The sequence below is a fragment of the Protopterus annectens genome, chromosome 12.part0 (assembly GCF_019279795.1).
Source record: "Protopterus annectens isolate FY-2018-M chromosome 12.part0, PAN1.0, whole genome shotgun sequence".
Taxonomy (NCBI): Eukaryota; Metazoa; Chordata; order Ceratodontiformes; family Protopteridae; genus Protopterus; species Protopterus annectens.
This window is the reverse complement of record NC_056746.1, coordinates 255,075,394-255,095,805: the sequence shown is the minus strand read 5'-3', so window position 1 is coordinate 255,095,805 and position 20,412 is coordinate 255,075,394. Positions and strand designations below refer to the sequence as shown.

General features: G+C 39.9%; 1 protein-coding gene across 1 annotated transcript in view; it reads right to left on the bottom strand.

Annotated features, from left to right (window-relative positions):
- LOC122816489 (ankyrin repeat and fibronectin type-III domain-containing protein 1-like) overlaps window positions 1-20,412 on the bottom strand; it is a 2,048,587-nt gene that overhangs the window by 30,992 nt on the left and 1,997,183 nt on the right. The window contains exon 20 of the mRNA XM_044089320.1: window positions 5,391-6,037. Coding sequence (XP_043945255.1) covers window positions 5,391-6,037 — 647 coding nt within the window. The remainder of the gene's footprint in view (window positions 1-5,390; window positions 6,038-20,412) is intronic.

The following is a 20,412-nucleotide window of genomic DNA, read 5'->3' as shown; positions in this document are numbered from 1 at the left end:
GGAGGAGAGGGTTGTCAGTGTACATGAAGAAATTGCTACATTGGCCCAAGATGCCCAGATTCATCAGGTGGACAGGAGAAAACACCGGGAGATGACCCATATGCTCAAATTAGAAGTAAGTAGCCAGGTCAGAAATTTTAGCATGGACCTATATACTTCTAGAGATGACAGATAAAAGGCACTATGGCAGGAGAACAAGTATGTGACATATATGAAGCAGTAACAGGGCTATATGATAATTTCTAAGCTGCATCAGTCTAAATAGCGATTAATGTGCAAACAAAATGCCAAGAATAAGATATACAAATTTATCTCTGTCAAATGGAATGAAAATGAGCCCACACAGATGAACTATACAAGGCTAAGGCTCTCACAAGAACTATAAACTTTAAATCTACAGATATCAATAGAGAGCAAAACCCAGGTATAATCCTTTAGCATTTGAGAGTTAATGAATAAAAACACTTGCTAAGCTGAAAATGACCCTAGTAACCTATTACACTTACGCAAGTTCCCTTGACAAATCACAAATGCAGGCAAGGAAACTTGAGTAATGTAAAGAAAAAAAAATAAGTAAAACAGAATCCAAATGACATGAGTGATGAAGTACAACTTAATGAAATATAATAAGCAGAAATGAAAAGCAAGTCTGTAAGTGCAAATGGCAGCCAAAATGGTTGCAAAGCACAGAACAGATAGTGTTGTGGACAGTATCCTCACAAGGACTGTGCCATGCCTTAGGCAAAACGTGTTGTAAAATGTACCAGAAAAGCCCCTTCCTGAGAAAACTGCCTTTGTTCATAGGTTCATAGGTAAGTACTAGGCTATTTGCCCGACGGCATTTATAAGCCTAGCCAGAGTGTATCGGCTTTCGCCGCCCCATTGATTAATTAACTGATCCTCTGTCAAGCAGAGCCAATAAAGTGATCCCAGGGGTGTATTTTCTGTTACCCATCCACTCATCAAGGTTTCTCTTGAAGAGTGTTAGTGAGGGGCTCTGCCTAATGTAGTTTGGAATTTTGTTCCAAAACATGGGGAGTCTCTGTGACATGAATCTATCCCTCCAGCATGTTCTATTTATTGTTGTGGCAAGGTTTAGCTCACTAGAGCGCGTGGCTCACAGTGACTTGGATTTTTTTAGGTGGTGCATGTCCATCAGTTCTGAGTTGGACATGGCTTTGTAAGTCAGGCAGAGATCACCTCTGAGTAAGCGATATGCCACTGAGTACAGCCAGAGTTTTTTCAGTCGGGCTGCATAGGACATATGTTTGATGCCAGTAATCCTCTTGGTGAGGTACTTTTGTGGTCTTTACAGCTGTTGGAAGTGTCTTGTGAGGTACATCCCAAATGGAGCATTGTACTCTATGATGGGTCTGATGAGTGATGAGTAGAGGGGCACTATAACCTCCCCAGATCTCTTATTACCTCTTCTGTATTAAGGGGGCTGCCACCTATGTGGTAATTCATGGGTGTTTTGTTTTTCCCAAAACAAGATGACTATGCATTTTTTGGCATTTAGCTTGAGGCCATGACTTTGACACCAGGTGTCCATCTCAGTAAGGCCCTTTTGGAGGATGTCCGTGTCAGCCGGAGAGTCAGTTATGGCTCCCAGTTTGCAGTCATCGGCAAACTTGGTTAGCCATAGTCCTCCTGTGCTTGCCTGTACTTCTGAGAAGTATATGCCGAACAGTAGGGATCCCAGGAGCGAGCCTTGTGGGACACCACTTGTGACTGGTTTAGTCGGACGTGGAGCCTGCTATTCTTACCGTGTGAGTTCTGTCTGTAAGCCATTTGGCAACCCATCTCATGACGTATGGGTTTATGTTCAGGCTGGTGAGTATTTCCTGTAATACCTGAGTGGGGAATGGTGTTGAAAGCCTTGGCAAGGTCAAGGTAGGCTGTGTGAACCACCTTTCCCTCGTCTATGGCCTTAGTGACTGTCTCGAAGAAGTCAACCAGGTTTAGTAGGCATGATCTGCCCTTAACAAAGCCAAACTGGGTCGGGTCAAGTGTTTGGAGGTTCCCAATGTCTTTGTTAATGAGTTCTATGATGATGCGCTCCATAGTCTTGTAGACCAGGCTAGTCAGGCTTATGGGGTGATAGTTACCAGGGTCAGTTGTGGCCCCTCCTTTGTGGAGAGGAATAATCACTGTTGTGTGCCATTCTATGGGCACATAGCCTGTGGAGAGGCTGAGGTTAAACAGCATGTTTAGGTGGGGGGTTAGTTCGTTCTGTAGTTCATGCAAGACGCAGCCTGGAACACCATCTGGCCCTATTGATGGTGTATTTTTGGCTTTTGAAAGGGCTGTTTTCACCTGTGCATCTGTGATTTCCGGGACACTCCACTTTTTTGGTATTGTTGTGGGCCCTTTTGGGGGTGAGAGGGGGGTGAGGTTTGCACCGAATCTATCTGCCAGGATGTTGGCAATACCAGTAGGTTCAGTATATTTTGTGCTATTTTGCACTAATTCAGTGTATATCTGTGAGTTGACACTTAGATTCTTAACATAGCTAAAGAAGGCTTTGTGGTTATATTTTGAATCCTTGGCTAATTTTCTTTCAAAGTTAGCCTTGGATGATTTTATGAGGGACCTTAGTTTCTTACTGATACTGATCAGGGATGTCTTTCCCTCTTGGGATTTACTTTTTTTCTGAACTAGCTTCCTCCTTCTATTGTATAGCCTGTATATGGCAGGGGTCCACCAAACTGGTTTCCTTCTCTTAGAGGAGTGAGTCTTGGTTTTACTAGGGATGGCATGATCCATGCATCCTTGTAGGTGCTCATAGAGTGTATTTGTAAAGGTTTCTGCATCTTGGGCAGCGTTATCCTTTAGCCTGGGGGCTGTGAAAGTTACCACCTCTGTCTTAAGTAAGGTGAAGTTTGCTTTAGAAAAGTTTTTTACTGTGGCTTCCTTAGTTGGGAGTGGTGTGGGGTGTGAACATCCAGAGAGATTAGTTTATGGTCTGATCTAACCAGTGACGGATTGACCTCCGGTGTGGAACACCTGTTGCCCATGTTGGTGATGACCAGGTCCAATATGTTTTCACCTCTGGTAGGGGAGTTTACCAGCTGATTCAGGGCATTTGAGTTGATGAATTCCAGCAAGCTCTGGGCCTGGGAGTTTATACTCGAGTATTTTTCCCAGTTAATGGTAGGGTAATTGAAATCGCTCAATATCAGGGTGTTCGGTAGGACCTTCATGTTTTCCACTGTCTCCAGAAAGGTGTAGTGGTGGTCCTGAGTCATGGAGGGTGATCTGTAGCAGGCCACAATTTGCATTGCAGATTTTCCCGATGTTAGTTGCACATTGATGATCTCAGTGGTATCATGCTGCGCCACTAACCTGGAGGTGTAGGTATCCTTGATGAATATGGATACACCCCCTCCTTTTGTGTTTCAGTCCGTGTTCTGTGGCCGAAACGTGCGGTATGAGTTGTAGCCTGGTAATGCTGGGTTGCTCTCTGGAGCCTTGAACCAGGTTTCAGTTACTGCACAGATGTCGACGTTCTCCATACTGAGGAGTGCTTCGAGCGCGTGCATTTTGAGATTTAAACTCCTGGCATTGAATAGCATAACTCTCATTTTTTTGTTAATTATGCTGTTTACAGAGGTGGGTTTGACTTTTGAGCCTTGCCTAAAAAAGGAACTATGGGGGCAGCAAGAGCCTTGGCCAGTATTCGAAAGCCTAGAGGGTGATAGGTGCAAGCCGTCTCTTGCGAAGTAATGTGGCTTGTCGAGCATGTCGTCCCAGGCTGACAGACATTGGATCCCCTTTGAATTAAACCAGAAGCTTAGCCAATTGTTGAAATTGATCATTTTTTTCTTTATACTGAGGTATCATTCTTGGTGACGGCAGGATGCTACTCAGGGTCAGGATCATACCAGCCTGGACTACATGATCAGAGAGCTCTTCCATGTCTCTTTTCATGTATTCCAGGGAGGTACGTCTCAGGTCATTCACACCAACATGAACAATGACAGTCATATTTGTACTTGTTCTGGAGTGACCTGAGTGCTTGTGTCATGTGGCAGATTCTGGGTCCCGACAGGCAACTAACAGTAACCTTCTGCTTGTCCAGCCTAGTGAGTGGGACATCAGTGTGCCTGACTATAGAGTCACCTATTACTAGTGTGTTAGGAATGTTATTTCGCCTTAAGGGCTGTGATTGTGTGGCACACTGATTTTGTGTTTTATGAGTTGTCTGGTTTGTGACGGGAGGTGCAGGTTGTTTGGGTGTCTGCTTTGGAGGTCTCTGATGCTTTTGCAGGTTTTTATTTAGAGCCTCCGAGTATGATTTTGTGTATTTATATGTATTTTTTGCCAGTGCTGTTTTAGTAGGTCTATGTGTGGCTGGAGGTGTGGTGCAAGTGTTAACCTTCTCCTCTTGACTGTCTGTTCCAGTCTTGGGTGAAGACAGCTTAGCCTCCAGTTTGGCTGTATAATTGCATCTCTCACATATTTTAGTCTTGTGTGGTAGGAGGATAGGGTTGTCTGTATACATGAGGCAGTTGTAACATTGACTCAGGATACCCAGATTCACCAGCTGGACTGGAGAGTACACCTGAAATTGCCCTTTGGTCATGCCTGAATAGTAGGGTGAGCTGCTTAGTCACTTGGTTGGTGAGGGGTGAATAAAGAGTCTTGCTCTGCTGGGCAATCAAGTGTCAGGGTATATTAGTGCTTGCTATTAGATCTGAGCAAGTGCTGGGCTGTTGGATGCTTTTTGAGTGCTTAGGTTGAGAGTTAGACTAGTTTCAAGAGAAAAACTGAAGAGGAAACATAGTGGAGCCAGGAATAATTTAACCATAGCTAACCAGTGCTGCCCGGCGTGAAACCGTGCAAATGCGGTTTTTATAGTAGGGAAATGAAAGAGATAGAAATGAGCCCAAAATGGCCAATTGTGATCTGTCTTGCAAAACAACTTTGCTAAGGTCTGAAAAAGCAGAAGCAAAATGACAATTCACATCATAAACACTACAACCCAGAGAAGCAAACAGATTCAATGAGACAAGACAGAAAGACTTCTGTAAAGAATTTACCATATTCCAAGGATAACAGAAAATAATGAGGACAAAGAATAATGAAGTGGAAGAAACCAGATATCAAAGTAAAATTGGAAAATTGGCTTTAAAACAGATTATTTTATTATTTTTGTTTTTGTATTTCTTAAGAATTTATAGAATGTGGCATGTTCCAGGCTTATTTCTGCATTGGGATCACTAGTGTACTGAGTTCTGCATCTGACTGAACTTGACAGGCACAGAAAAACAGTAGGCCATTAATATTCTCATATTCAGTCACATGTTGGCTCTTACATTCTGTCACTGCCAGGCAGTTTTCTCTTGTATGATTGTTTTCAGGAGTATCCATTCTTACTCTGAACCCACCTTAACACTAGTTTCCTTGGAAAGCCCTGTTTGGTACTGTGGATAGACCCGTAAAAGCATTGCATTACTCTTCTTTCCATCATTCTGTGGGCTTTCCTTCTCAAATTGGTCCAGGAAGCAGGATGTCCATTCCTCAGATTGTGCTTTGTTACCTAGCTGCGAAGTGCTGAGAGGTAAGACATTGTCTGGGCTAAAGCCGGTGCAGGACTGGAGTCGACTGGAAGCACATTGCCCATGTGCCTTTGCCTCTGGGGGGTAGCTATCAACAGAACCAGGCCGTGACCAACATTTTCTTGGCAGCTGGAATGGCTGCTTGGGAAAGTCAAGGCTGCAAGTACGAACACAGTAAGCCTGTCTTTTCTCTGTGATATGAAGAAGTTCAATTTGTCTGCTTGGAAGCACAAACTCACTGTCATAAAGTTCCGGCAGGCGCTGCTCCTCAGGATGCTCACACTTCTGCTCATGAACCTGTAGCACATCCGGAGCACTGTCTCGCAGACTATGGGAATGTACCCTACTGCACTCAGGTCCTGAGCAGTAAATCAAGTCCAGTTCTTTTGGGCTTTGAGCCCTGCTGGAATCATAATCACTATCTGTAGCAAGGAAGACCTCTGAAGAACCTTCTTCATCGGAGATGCCATGGGAATCTAGCATGCAAAAAAGGAAAAGACATTAGCTAGTTACTAACAGACATTAAGAATATTGGAATTAATTTTATCTGCTCACTAAAAGCAATGTAAATTACTTTTTAATACAGCAGTTCTATGCACAAGAATAACAGTTATTTTAAACTGTCAGTTCTTTACTGTTTTCAGTGTGTTACAACTACTTACTCTATTATTCTCAAGCCTAAATTGTGAAATCTTTTCCACTCCAGTCTTCACTAAGATCAAGTATGTCTTTGAGTTAAAAAAAGATTTACTACATTGACAGATGTTTGCCAAATTATCCTTTATGGGTAGAAAAACAAAACAAAAAAATCACTGTCTGAAAAAAATACCTTTGTGATCAATAGCTGCTGCAGTGGAAGCATTCAACAAATCATATAATTCACAAATTCATAATTTAAAAACTAAACACAGAGTCTCAAAATCCATCACTGATCCTTATTATCTAGCTGTATTTGATTCTTGTTATCAATTTGTCAAAGGATGGAAGCAGCATTTGAGCATTATGTACCTCTGATCTACATCCACTATGCAAATTCAAAGAAACCACAGTGACTGCCCTGCTTTTAGGCCACACTAATCCTTTTATACTTCTGTGTGATGACCATTAATTGTATCGAGCCTGGATATACTGCATAAAATATCTGTACCATATGGCTGACACTGATGATGGCATAAAAGCAAGTGCTCACCAGAACATGGGACCATCAGTGCCAAACAAAACAAAACATTTGACTCTCCCTTCCATTCCTCCTACTAACTAAATATGATTTATATCATAATTGGTTGGTTCCAAACTGCTTAGCCAAAGGATATTTTAATGTCTTTTCATCACATTGTTTGTCTACCCCTTACCCAGTGACTGTTGGATGTAATTCAGTGAGTAGTTTTTTCACTTTGATATGGTATGAGAAGATCCATCATCAGTAACAACAAGGCTAATACTTGTAGGCATTAAGACAGCTTAGCTCATAACATTTTCACAGACCACTAGGCCCCTCTCCTATCCTATAATGAACAGTGGTAATTCTCCACCAAACTTCTTTTGCTATGCAGTCATTCAGCACTGAGAAACAGTCCCAAGTTACATCTTGGTAAACTGACTGAATAATACTTTGGCAACAATCGTGAGAAATAATATTTTATTTAGTGTTAGGACTTGTTTCCTGTCCTGTTGTCTATATTTCTTTCTTTGAATTCTTTTTTTTTTTTGAGGTTTGTCTCCATCTTCTGTTCCCTTACCCTTAGTCTTTATGGTCAGCATACTGATGACTCAGTTGTGCTCTTTATAACTTTTACAACTTTTGTTTCTTAGGAGTTGCCTTTCTCCATTTTCCCATTAAAGATGGCTAATTATTAAAAAAAAAAAAAACTTGTTGATTTACTTTTGCTGCTACTGTTGACGTGTTTCCCTTATGCTTTGTTATCACATTTTAGAGAAACCTTACCCCTTAATCTGGGAGGAATTCACAATATTTTTTAAGTGATCTATCACACTTGGATGCTGTGTGCTCTCTATAGAAATGAATACATAAATAGCTAGATTGATAGATAGATAGATAGATAGATAGATAGATAGATAGATAGATAGATAGATAGATAGATAGATAGATAAATAAATAACCTTCAAGAACCAGGAACAAAACTATGTGAAAACAATTTATAACCACAAAAGCAGTTGCTCCAAATGCACAGCTTGATAAATGACTTTTATAAAAGATACAATGACCAGTTAAACACTTTCATTCATAATATCAGGTCTTCATCAGAACTGATCAAAAATAACAAGAAAGAGTCTAACTAAAGTAATTTGCTATCAGAAGTTGACTACAACAATCATGTTTCCAGTTAATCATAATTAATTAATAAAACCAAAAAGTTCATTGTAAAAAATAAACAGAAAAAATTACTTTAAAAACATAATAAATACAAAAACACATTTACATTTAATTCAAATTTTATCTGCTCTCATTGTTAATAAGGGGATTACATACACAGTTCTATTTATACCTAGGGCATTGTGGGCATTCAACTGAAACTGCCAAAGTTACTCTTTATATTCCAGGGAATTTTCCCAAGCACCACCCCTTGGATCATATGCCACTATTTTTATTTTTTTATTTTACATTTGTTAACCGGGAAAGTCCGACTGGATACATATCCATTTTCAGCGGAGGCCCGGGGAGAAAAGCTCCAAGCAGATAAACATTTAAAATGCAGTATACAGTAATGTTTAGCAATTAACAAAATCAAAAGAAAAATACACATAGGTTACATATTTAAGAGAATGGTCTGAATAAGGTAGTTAAAAAGACAACTACAAATAGGTTCTATAATTTAAAAGGTTCACAGTAATGTTATATTTGGATAAGAGAAAGTCAACAACAACAACGTGGGACGTGGAGGGAAACTATAAAGGGAGAAAAAAAAATTAAACATATAATAGAAATGAGGGTATAAGAAGAGGAGAAAAGGTAAAGGAAGATCATTTATAAAGAAAGAGAGGAAGAATGAGATAAGAGAAGGGCAGGTTAGGTAGAAAGCAGCAGAGGCTGAGAACGGAAGTTACAGTTCTGATAATGGAAGCTAGAGCTAATATAAACGGGTAGAAGAAATTAATTGAAGGAGGGTACGGTGAGAGAAAAGGGAAATTCTCTTAGATAGCTAAGATGGTTTAATAGATTATATGAGTAATGTCAGGTTAGACTCGGACTAGCTAAGACTGAGACAAGCTTTAGTTGAAACTCAAGTTAGGGAAGTAACTCAGACTGAATAATTTGAGTTTTAGTTAGGGTTTAGACAAGGACATAGCCAGTTATTGTACGTGTGTCTTTAGTGATATTTTGAAGTGAGGCAAGGAGCAATTTGTGGTTAGTTCAGCAGGAAGGGAGTTCCATTTTTTACCAGCAGTGTTAGAGAATAAGGAATCTCCAGCAGAGTTGTTGGCTTTGATAGGTTGTACTAGCATTCTGCTGGAAGAGCAAAGGGATGCTAGGTTGCAATATGGGGTAATGATATTAGTTAGACTGGGGGTGAGGGAAGGTTGGTGGAGGATTTTATGAGTTACTGTGAGTTGGTTATAATAGATCTAGTTGGGTAGCTCTAGCCAACCTAGTTTTTGAAGATTGTGGCAGTGGTGAGTTCTGTATTCTGAGCCTGTGGCAAATCTCGCTATATTGTTGTAACATTTAGTGATTTTGTTGAGATTTGATTTGGATAAGTTAGTGAGGATGGGTGATGCATAGAGAAGGGATGACAGAAGATGTGTGCGAGCTATGGCTGTTCTGGCAGTTGGGGTTAGAAATGTTTTAATCCTATACATGGAGCCTATTTTTTTGTTTACTGTTTTTATAGTTTTGTCTATATGGGCATTGTAGTTTAGATTATTATCAATGATTATACATAGCAGTTTAGTAGTTGGTTCTGGAGAAATTATGGTGCCATTCTGAGAAGAGACTGAAAATGTTGGTGCTGTTATCTTATGGGTGGGGGAGAATAATAGAAGTTTGGTTTTGTTCGGGTTCAGTAAGAGCTGACGATTATTAAGCCAGTTCTCTACTTTGTTGAAGGTTGTTTGGGATAGGGATTTTAATTCTGTAGGAGTTGTGGCAGAGCAGATTAGTGTGGAGTCGTCTGTGTACTGTATAGCAGTAGCATGAGGGATAGCTTTGGGCAGGTCGTTTATGAAAATAGAGAAAAGGAGGGGACCCAGAATAGAACCTTGGGGTACTCCTAGAGTGACAGGTAAAAGAGGAGATAGATTCTCTTTCCACTGGACTGCTTGCTGCCTGCTGTGCAAGTAAGAGTGGAACCATTTGATTGCAGGGTTTTCTATGGACAGGGATTTGAGAGAGTCTAAGAGTAGGGTGTGGTTAACCATGTCAAATGCTTTTGACAAGTCGAGGAAGAGGGCAGAGGAAAGCAGGTTTTGATTGCGGTTTTGGTTTATTTTGTGGGAGAATGTGAGAAGGGCAGTGGTAGTACTGTGGGCTGGTCTGAAACCATGCTGGGATGATGCTAGGAGATTGTTGTGGGTCAGGTGGTTTAAAAGTTGTTTTTGTATGCATTTCTCCATTATTTTGGCTAGGAGAGATGGTATGGCAATAGGTCTATAATTATTAAGTGCAGTGGAGTTTCCACCTTTATGAAGTGGAATAATATGAGCTGTTTTCCAAATGGGGGGACATAGGATTCCTGGATAGAATGACTGATTAAGATGGAGATAGGATAAGCTATTACATTGGCATCTTTTTGTAGGAACTCTGCAGGAAGTTGGTCTGCAGCCAGGGAAGTAGGTTTTTATTTCTTTAGTAAGGATTTGATATAGTCTGTAGGTATATAATCGAATTTTAAGGGGGGGGGGGGATTCAGCTGATTAGCTGTGCTAGTAGTTGAGGAGCAGGGAGATAGATTATTAGCTAGGGATTTTACAGTTTCGGCGACGAAAGTGTTAAAGGTCTTAGCTGCAGAATCAGGGGGCAGATGTAAGGTTGTTGATGGGGTGGGGGTAGCAGATTTACCTGCGTGTAGTAGTTTATTCTAGCTTGAACAAAATATTTGGGGTTGATTTTGGTGTTTTTGCTGTAAGTTGACGTAATAACTTTGCTTGTCTGACAGGATTGATCTTTTTGCTTCGTTTCTTAATTGTTTGAACAGTTGTTGGGCTTGAGGGGATTTGGTGGTTCTCCAAGAGGTCCATGCTGTATTTCTGGCTGTTAGTTTTTGTCTAGTAGTATTGGTTAGCCATGGAGCTATTTTGTTTTTGGTTCTGACTCTACGTATGGAAGCATAATTGTCTAGGACGGCTAGGAACCTGGAGTTGAAATATGAAACTGCTTGGTCTAGGGGGAGTAGTTTAAGATTGTCCCATTTGAGTGAGCTTAAATCAGATAAGAAATTATTTAGGTTAAAGTTTTTTTTGGATCTGAGAGTTTTAAAGGTGGTTTGGTGGGGCAGGTCTTCTCTTTTTCTCATTATGTAGGTTAACAGGTGATCACTTATGGCTTCAGGTTGAGTGCCTGATTTGTATAACTGTGGTTTGTTATTTATTAAGATCCAGTCTAAAATGCTTTCCTTATTGCTGGGTTTGTTGATTCTAGTGGGGGTAGAAATTGTTTGGGAGAAACCGTGTAAGTTAATGTGGGTAGTAGGGAAGTTAGCTGAACAGGTTGTCCAGTCGATGTTGAAGTCCCCAAGAATGATTGTTTCTTGGGGGTGGGTGGAGGATAGCCAATGGAGGGTACTTTCTAAGATGTTAATGTTATTGCCTGGGGGGATATAACCGCACACTATGTTAACAGAATTGTTGTTATTGAGTTGGATTCTTGAGAGGATAGTTTCAGTATTGGTGGCAATTAGGACTGATGGGATGCTAATTGTGGATAGCTCGAAGGTGGATTTGTATAGAATGGCAACTCCACCTCCTTTTCTACCTATACGATCCATTCTAGTAATATTGTAGCCAGGGGGAAGTATTTCATTGTCAGGGATGGTGGGTTTGAGCCAAGTTTCAGTGAGGCAAAGAATATCAGGGGAGTGGATGTCTATGAGAGCATGCAGCTCTTGGCCAAATCCACTTTGTAATGATTAATAAATGTACAGGGAGTTGCCCACATAGTAGCAGCACAAATACTGTCCATTGACAATCTGGCCAGGTAAGCAGAGGATGTTGCTCATGCTCTTGTCGAGTGGCCTCTAACTTTGAATGGTAAATTCCTATTATTTGAGGAGTATATAAAGGTAATGCAGTTTGAGAGCCAATTTGAAAGCATAATTTTTGAAACTGGCATGCCCTTTTTTGATTCAGAAAAGGAAATGAACAATTGATTTGTTTTCCTGAAATCTTTAGTTTTATGTAGATAAAATCTAAGCTCTCTATGTACATCCAATTGGTGAAGTTTGTACTCTGTCTTGTTGCTATGATTGGAAAAAAACAATGGAAGCTCAATAGACTGATTTAGATTGATCTGGGAACAAACTTTTGGCATGGACAGACTAGTATGTAGAGATACTCTATCTCTATGGAAAATCAAGTATGGTGGCTTGATTGAAAGAGCTTGCAACTCCGTGACTGTTCTTGCAGATGTAATGGCTACCAAGAGAATAGTTTTCCAAGGAAGGAATTTGAGATCACAAGATGATGAGGGCTTGAAAGGAGGTAATGTTAGGTGAGTGAAGACAAAATTTAAATCCCATGGAGAAAGAAGTTCTTTTATGGGAGGTCTCAATAAACAAGTGCCTTTTAAAAATGTTTTACACAGTTTATGTGACATCAGGTTAGGAGTATACTCACCAAAGTGGAAATTAGATATTGCAGCTAGTTGGACTCTAATTGTAGCTGCTGCAGAGCCTTGCTGAAAACGTTCCACAAGAAATTCCAAAATTGAACTGAGTGAGGCAGAGAAGGGGTCAATGTTTTTTGCTTGCGCCCAGTAGGAGAACCTCTTCCATTTACTAGCATATAATTTTCTGGTTGAAACCTTGTGAGAGGATACCAAAATGTGTTTTACTGCTGGTGTAAAATCTTGAAGCCTGACTAAGTTTGGAAGTGGAGCAGCCATGCTGTCAAATTGAAGGTTTGGCGAGCAGGATGAAGAGTTCCGGACATATGAGTCAGACGGTCTGGAACTGAGTCCAGAATCCAGGGCTTTTCCTCTAGGTGAGGCCATAGAAAGGGGAGCCAAATCAAAACCAACAATCCCTCCCAAAGCCAACTGGAGAACTTCAGTCCATAGACACCTGGACGGCACCGAGAGTGCTGGAGCAGGGACTGGTTCTGAAATCTTCTGAAGGGGTCTCAGAACCAAATAATCTACAGCAAGCAGTGCCTGGCATTCCGGCACCAAAGATCCAGCTTGGCTGGGAGGAGGAATCATCGTGGATGTAATAGTCATAGTCTTGGCTAGCTCCGGGACCAACTGGGTCAGAGCAGAAAACAATTTCACCAGTGCCGGTGACTTCAGAAATCTGGGCACCACCCTGTCCATGTCATCATCCAATAAGCTCCTAGAGGATCAGGAGGAGCAGGTTGGTGAGTGAGATTTCTCCAAAATGGGAGATTTCAAGGTAGGGGAAACCAGTAACAGATCAGTGGACAGACTCTGAAAAATAGTCTCTTTCAGCTCCAAAGGCCTTGGAGCGGAAGGACTAGATTTGTCCAAGTCTATGATCTCTCTCAGTTCCAAGGGCTGTGGAGTCGAGGAGATCGATGCATTAAAAGTCTTAGGCAATTTTTGCAGTGGCTCGGAATGTGCTGAAGAAGCAGGAGATGGCCGTTTTGTAGTCTTGTCATTCTTAGAGGAAGGGGACCAACTAGAAGAAGTGCTCTGTAGAGCCCTTTGAGTATCAGTTTGTTCTCTCTTTCCTGCAAGACACAGGATCTGAAAGAATGACAAAATGTGCAAGTCTCTTGGAGGTGAATGGCCCCCAAACAATAAACATAAATGTTATACCCATCAGTGATGGACATCTTCTGAGAGCATTTCTGACACTTCTTAAACCCCGAAGGCTCGGGTTCCTTCTCTCTAGTTTCCTTCGACATTTTAAGAAGGAAACCACACTAGTACAGTAAAAGGTAAAGCCTAAAAAACACACCTTGATAAGAAAACTAACACATGCAAAAAATATATTTAAAGTTTTAAACAAACACAATTACAACAGTATAATAACACATCTAATAAGACAGGAACAAGGTGAACAGCTCTTTCCCCTAAATTTAACAGGCACTAGGCTCTCTAACTTAAACAGACCTAGTAAAGCTGTGAGCGAGAGAGACACAGAACAGGAAATTAGCTCTCTAACTAAAACGAGCTAATATACACAGGAAGGAAATATAGACTAACCAACGTCTACTAATATAACCACTAACTACACCACTACAAAAAGGACAGGAAAATAGCAAAAAGGACTTGCGACTAATGACGGCCAACAAACAACCACACAATAGCAAGATTAAACAGCACTCATAAATACAGCACACAGTTAAACTACAGAAAAAACACTAACTAACTACTAATAAGCAATATTAAAGCTAAATAAAGGGAAAAAAATATAAGATTTTAAAGAACTTAGCCACGGCCAAGGAGAGAGCATTTGAACTCATAAAACAGTAAACGAGATCTGGGGAATTACACCACTGCATGATGGGATACCTATTCTGCCACGAGCCAAGTTAGAGTCTTCGAGCTAGTGTATTCGGCTGAGTAAGAGCCGAGGATCGGCTCTGAGCCCATCCAGTAAGAATGAAGGTGAGATAGGACAACATAACATCATATTTTTTAAAATTGTTGCAAACCAAAGAGTGGTGAAATAGAACATTATTGTCCTTAGCTTTATTGATATCATGCAGATGTTCATAAATTATCTTTCTAAGGGGGTGCTAAGTTTTCCCTACATAAAAGCAGGGCAAGAAGAACATTTGGCTGAATAAACTAAACCCTGAGTAGTACAATTTCAGTTCTGGAAATATACCTTCATATTAGCATAATTGTCCACAGTACACATTTCAGATTCAATAATATGAGTATTTTCCACATGCACCACACTTATGAGTCACAGTTTTTGTAGAATTACATGCCTTGTCACTGTCATAGTGTTCAAAAATTTGTTTAAGGTTGTTAATTATTTTAAATACAAATTGTGGTCTGCTCCCTAACTTATTAAAAATAACTTCATTAGCCCTAAATATTCGTCAGTTTGAATTGATAATATCTCTAATTTAACCAGAATCATGATTGTGTTCCAGAACCATAGCTGCCATAATTTGATTATTTCCTGGAATTAGTATGATTAAAAGATGACTTAAATCTTCACTTGATTTCACTAAAGGGGAAAATATCTAGAATGGCAATGATCGATAATATATTTAAAAGTATCATCAATTAATGTAGGATGATAGCGTCTCATTTTTAAGGATGTTATGCTCCTCTAGAAATACTGAGTCTTTTGAAATCATACGTGAAAGTCTAACAGCTTGCCTTTCAACAAAACTAACCTTTTGGTGATATGGATGAGCACTGTTAAAGTGAAGGTAAAAAGTATTAAAACCAGGTTTTCTGTATATGGTAGTGGAAAAAATCCTTTAAAACTCATAACATCCAAGTAATGAATAAATGAATAATTATTAGAATAGGTTGTTGTTGTTGTTTGTCTTTTTGGCTTTTTCTGGTTAGGGGTCGCCACAGCGGAACTCCGGTCCGCTAATGATTGGCAGTAGATTTTTATGGTGCTGAGCTGCCAGCCCAATGGCCAACCTTCAGCGAAGGCACGACCATTCACGCATGTCTTTCGGAGGCCATTCAACCACAAGGAGGACATGCAGACTCCACACAGAAGGCACTCCAGCCGAGAATTGAACAGGAGAACAATTATTAGAATAGGTAATATGTAAAAATGAAGTCAGTTCATTAATAGAAGTAATAAAATTTGCAATTTTGTGTTCAGGTCTACTGTATAAAATAAAAGTATCATTCAAAAATCACAGAAATAATTTGTAGAGTAAAAAAGTGATTTGAAAAAATATACTTCTCTTCCTAAGTTTTCATAACTAAATTAGCATATACGGGGTACAAGCAGCCCTTCCTGCCACATCCTTAACTTTTCTGTATACTTCCCCCTCACAATTTACAAAATTATTCCCCAATACCAGAGACATAAACATCTCAACTAAACAGATATCACTAGAAGTTAAAAATTTTAGCTAATTAATAGCTTCATGGAAGTCCTCTAATCCCACATCATGGAGTATAGAACTAATCAAATCTACTACATTGATGGTTAAAAATATTAAACTAGACTCCCATCTGTTGTCATGTAGTCTACTCAAAAATTCCCATGAATCACGTAATATGTGCGGAATTTCAGCATGGGCTTGTTTCAAAATTCTATCAATAAATGTCGCTAAATGGTAGGTCTTAGAATACTGGGTGGATACTTTTGGCCTAAATGGTGTTTGCATAATATCTCTATGGACTTTTGGTATCCCAAAAATGCTGGGGATCCAGAGACATGGATTATGTAAAAATTCAAAAAGATCCTTCTCTAGTACATGTTGCAATAAAACATCCTTAAAAATAAATCAATTTTACAATATGCATTTCATTCTTAGAAACAGGAGAATAAGTAGAGGCATCCTGCCAAAGTGTAAACATACTACAAGAATAAGAAATGCTATCAAGTGACACAACCCCACCCTTATCTAATTTCATAATACAAAGTGTCTTATTTTTGAGAAGTTGATATAATAATTCCTTTTCAGAAACTGATAATTACCACAAAATGAAAAATTGGTATCTTTCACTGTAGTATATATGTCAGCTTCACAAGCCTTTTCAAAAGCTATATAAATAAAGGTACATATTCATGAAAAGTCCTTGTCCTGTTTGCCCATAACACATGTGATTCTTGTCTGGAGCCAAAAGCCTCCACTCCTTCTTTAGTGTCAGTATCATCTGCCTCGATAGCAGAGCACTCCAAAACCCTTAAAAAAGTATAAGCTGTATAAACTGGATATATTTAGGTATTACTCTCCTTTTGTTAAATCATAAAACAGAAACTTAATGTTATGGTACCAAAATTTATTTTGTAAGTTACTGAAAGTAAATCAAATCAGCTGCTTTCCAAATCACAAAGCTAAAAATCTCTGAATGACCAGGAGGTGAGCTATTAGGTTTTAAACACATCTATACAAGATCTTCTTTTATGCCCTTTCAAGAAAAAGAATATAACAGATTTTTTTGTATGGCTTCTTCTAAAATTCCCATCGATATGTCTTTCAAATTTTCCTCACAGATGGCCTTAACAATGATTCTGATCCAGGTTTGCTAACATTTGCAATATAATGTCAGTGTCAATGGTTGAACAGTTGTCCTTGCCAGGTTTAATACTCATGTTAGAACTGCAGCTGTCAATTGACGGCTCCATTGTTAACCATGTCAATGGTGTTGATCATTTTTATTCTCTCTCAGTCTGTTCTGATGGACCTGATACTGGGGTCTGGGCACTGGTACCTTGCACAATGACAACTTTGTCAGTCTTGATGCAAGTGTAGATGGTTCTGGCCTCAGTATGTGGAGCTTGGGTTCTGTACTCCTGTGCAGATGCTATCAACCATGACACACCTTATAATGTTCCCCAGTGATGACTTGTTATCATCCAATTGTTAACATTAGCTCAGTAGGCAAAGCACCCTCTTCAGGATTCCTTGACTGCTTCACTTGCTATACAGCAGGAAAGAGAGACCTAAGGTCATTTACATTGTATCCTGCATTTGGTGTCAGTGATGAAAGGAGGATGAAGATTCTCCATTATTTTCCTGATGACTGCCAGTTTTGACAGAACTTAGAAATGATGGGGGGGTACCCATCTACTCCCTGCAAAGAGCATTGCAAAAGACCTTTCTTTCCACAAAATAGTCTTCTTTGGTGATTTCTCCATTCATTGACATGTTAAAAGTTGCAATCAAAGAAGCATGGGAAAGCCATATTATGTCTTCTGTCCTAAGGAAGCTAGAAAGTATTCACTGGTCAAATAAGGGCTGAAACTTCTGCTCAGAGGCTTCTAAACCAGATACCATTACAGCAGCATTAACAGCAGCCTTGAATAAAGCTTTGACTCCTCAGATCCATATGGTTTACTTTCATTCTCTCAATAAAGAATCAAAAACCATGAACCATTCTGGTAAGCATATTAATGCATATTCAGCATTTGCACTGAGGGACTTAAACTATATATCTCACATAACAGACTTGTAATAGGAGCTGTTTGATGAAATGCAATAATCACCGGAACAGATACTCAACGGATTTACCAAAACAAAAGCTATAATCCCAATCAACAACTATTACATCAGTACAAACCCTTATGATAGGAGTGCACTATAACTCTGCTAAATGTTTTACCTTAACTGCTGGATCTGCCAAGGTGATGCACTGGTATACCTAACCAAGGTTCACTGAGGTCATCAAGGGAACAAAGGCAATATTAATGAAGTCATCCTTTAAGGGCCTCTGTCTCTTTGATACTAAAGTAAAGACACATGTGGAAAGCAAGGAATAAGAAGGCAAAACCCTCTCTGCAGTTGGTGTGAAGTTCAAATTTGCACAGGGTTCATTCTCAGTGGTGCAGAAGAGTGCACATCAATGTAGTTACAACACATGCAACAGTAAAGAAAGAAAGGAAAGAAACCATATTTTGATGGTGGCTTTCTGAAGAAAAGCCATCCTCCAGGAGGGAAACTCTCAGACAACAGCAGTGAAGCTGCAGTCTACCTTCAAGTGGTTAGCAGCAACATCCTTTAGACCTTGCATTATTGACCCACTCTGGAGGTGGTCAAGGGCATCTGTCCCTCCACCTTTCCATGTGGTTTATCTCACAAAAGATGGGTGGAAAATCTTCTTTCACCTCTCAGAATCATTACCCTGCCTGATGACCCACTACTTCAAAAAGCACGAGCAAGAAAAAAGGTCAGCAACCTTCTAACATAAACAGCTATGTAAGTGGTCCCACTAGGCCAGAAAAAATCAAGGTATTTCTCAAGGTCCTTTTTAGTCCCAAAGAAAACAAAATAAACCTCAAGCATATTACTGACTTAAGCAACTTAAACATCTTTACCTCTGAGGAAATCACTTGAATGTTGACAGTGCAGTCCATCCTTGTATACTTGTCTGAAAATGACAGAATGTGTTCTTTGGACTTCTAGAACACCTACTAACATATCCATATACCACAGGAATCCATCAGGTATTATCACTCTATGTATACTTCAACTATTACCATTTCAGGACTCTCCTATTTGCCCATTGTGACAGTAAACCAAAGGCTGCAGGAAACTGAAATAGTTCCTTGCTTGGATGACTGGCTGCTAGCTGCTGCCCTCCCACCTGAGATAAATCTAGCTTTGAAATCTCCAATCAAATTTTTTACCCTTATGGATATCAATGAACCTTGCCAAGCCTCAGCTGGAACCCTTTGAGGTGTTGCAGTCCAGAAAGTTGCAAGACCTGTCTTTATCAGGACAAGGTTCTGTCTGTCTAGTGGAAGATATTACAACTTATACATTTTCAAATAACTACCACTGATCTCCATCTCAGAACTTTTAGACTGAGCAGCAGCAATTGCTATGGAGCCATTCATCAGGTACCACATGACAAGTTTTCCAGTGGACACTTATGTAATCCAGTGTCTCAACAAGTCAAAATTTTAACAGCCTGCAAGAGACATCTAGCATGATGGATAGAGGTAATTATCCATGTATGAAGAAATCCATTCCAAATTCATATTTAATTTGTGGTAGTCACCAATAATGCTTCTTCCCTAGCAAGAGGGGTATTATGAAGGGTAGACAGAGTAAAGTATCTGGTCTCTCTGAAAGGCCAGTCATCAGGTCAGTATTCTAGGAATGACAACAGTCCTCCTTGGCCTGCTAGCATTTTAGAACTCCCTGCCAAGGGTATGATAGCCATTCACTTTGAAAATATATCAGTGGTATGAGATATCAATAAGCAAGACATAATCTTTTCTTACCCCGTCTGTCAAGAAACTATGAGGGGTTGAGAATGGGTTATGTCATCCAACCATTTTTTTTTCTAATTGCCAATCTCATTCCAGAGGAGGGCAGTTCCCTTCCTGAAAGGCTTAGCCATTAATGCCACATGAGTGGTTCCTCAGCTCCTGAGTGGCAGGTAACTTTTTGTTCAGTCACTGCGATAAGCCTTTCTGTTACCATTTTGTCTCCTTACCATCACCAAGTGCAGCAACTTCTGGAGACATGCCACGAAAATGCATTCAGAAGTGGCCACCTGGACTCCTTTATGCTTTCCCACCACCACCACTTCCTTGGATGATGAAGCTCATTCCAAAAAAAAATGAAAAAAAAAAAAACAAGTCCGAAGTCATTTGCATAGTCCTATTTTGGCTCCAACAAGCATGATTTCCACAGCAAAAGAAAAAATGGCGGCACCCAGGCAGGCTACGGCTGTGTTAGCTTGTAATACAGGAATGCTTAGTCTGTCTTATTTTTCTGGCAAAAAAAACAAGAAAATAATTTTCCAGTCATTTAAATGATCTTACAGTAACTTACAGCAGAAAGAAACTTCTGGAAATAAAGTATTCAATTGTGTCATAGTTCTGGATAGATTCCCTGCATACTACAGAGCATCTGGGGCCTACAACACTCACAGAACTGCTGGAACTCAGCATCCTAACCAAACAAGCTTCAAAGTACCTAAATCAGGAAACAGAAGGTTCTGGAAAAATCAGGATGAGACCTAAAAGGAAAAGATTTAACGGAACCAGGAAAAGAAGCTGCATAGCTGGAATTGCTGCTAGATAGAAAACAAACCCTCACAGGCCTACAC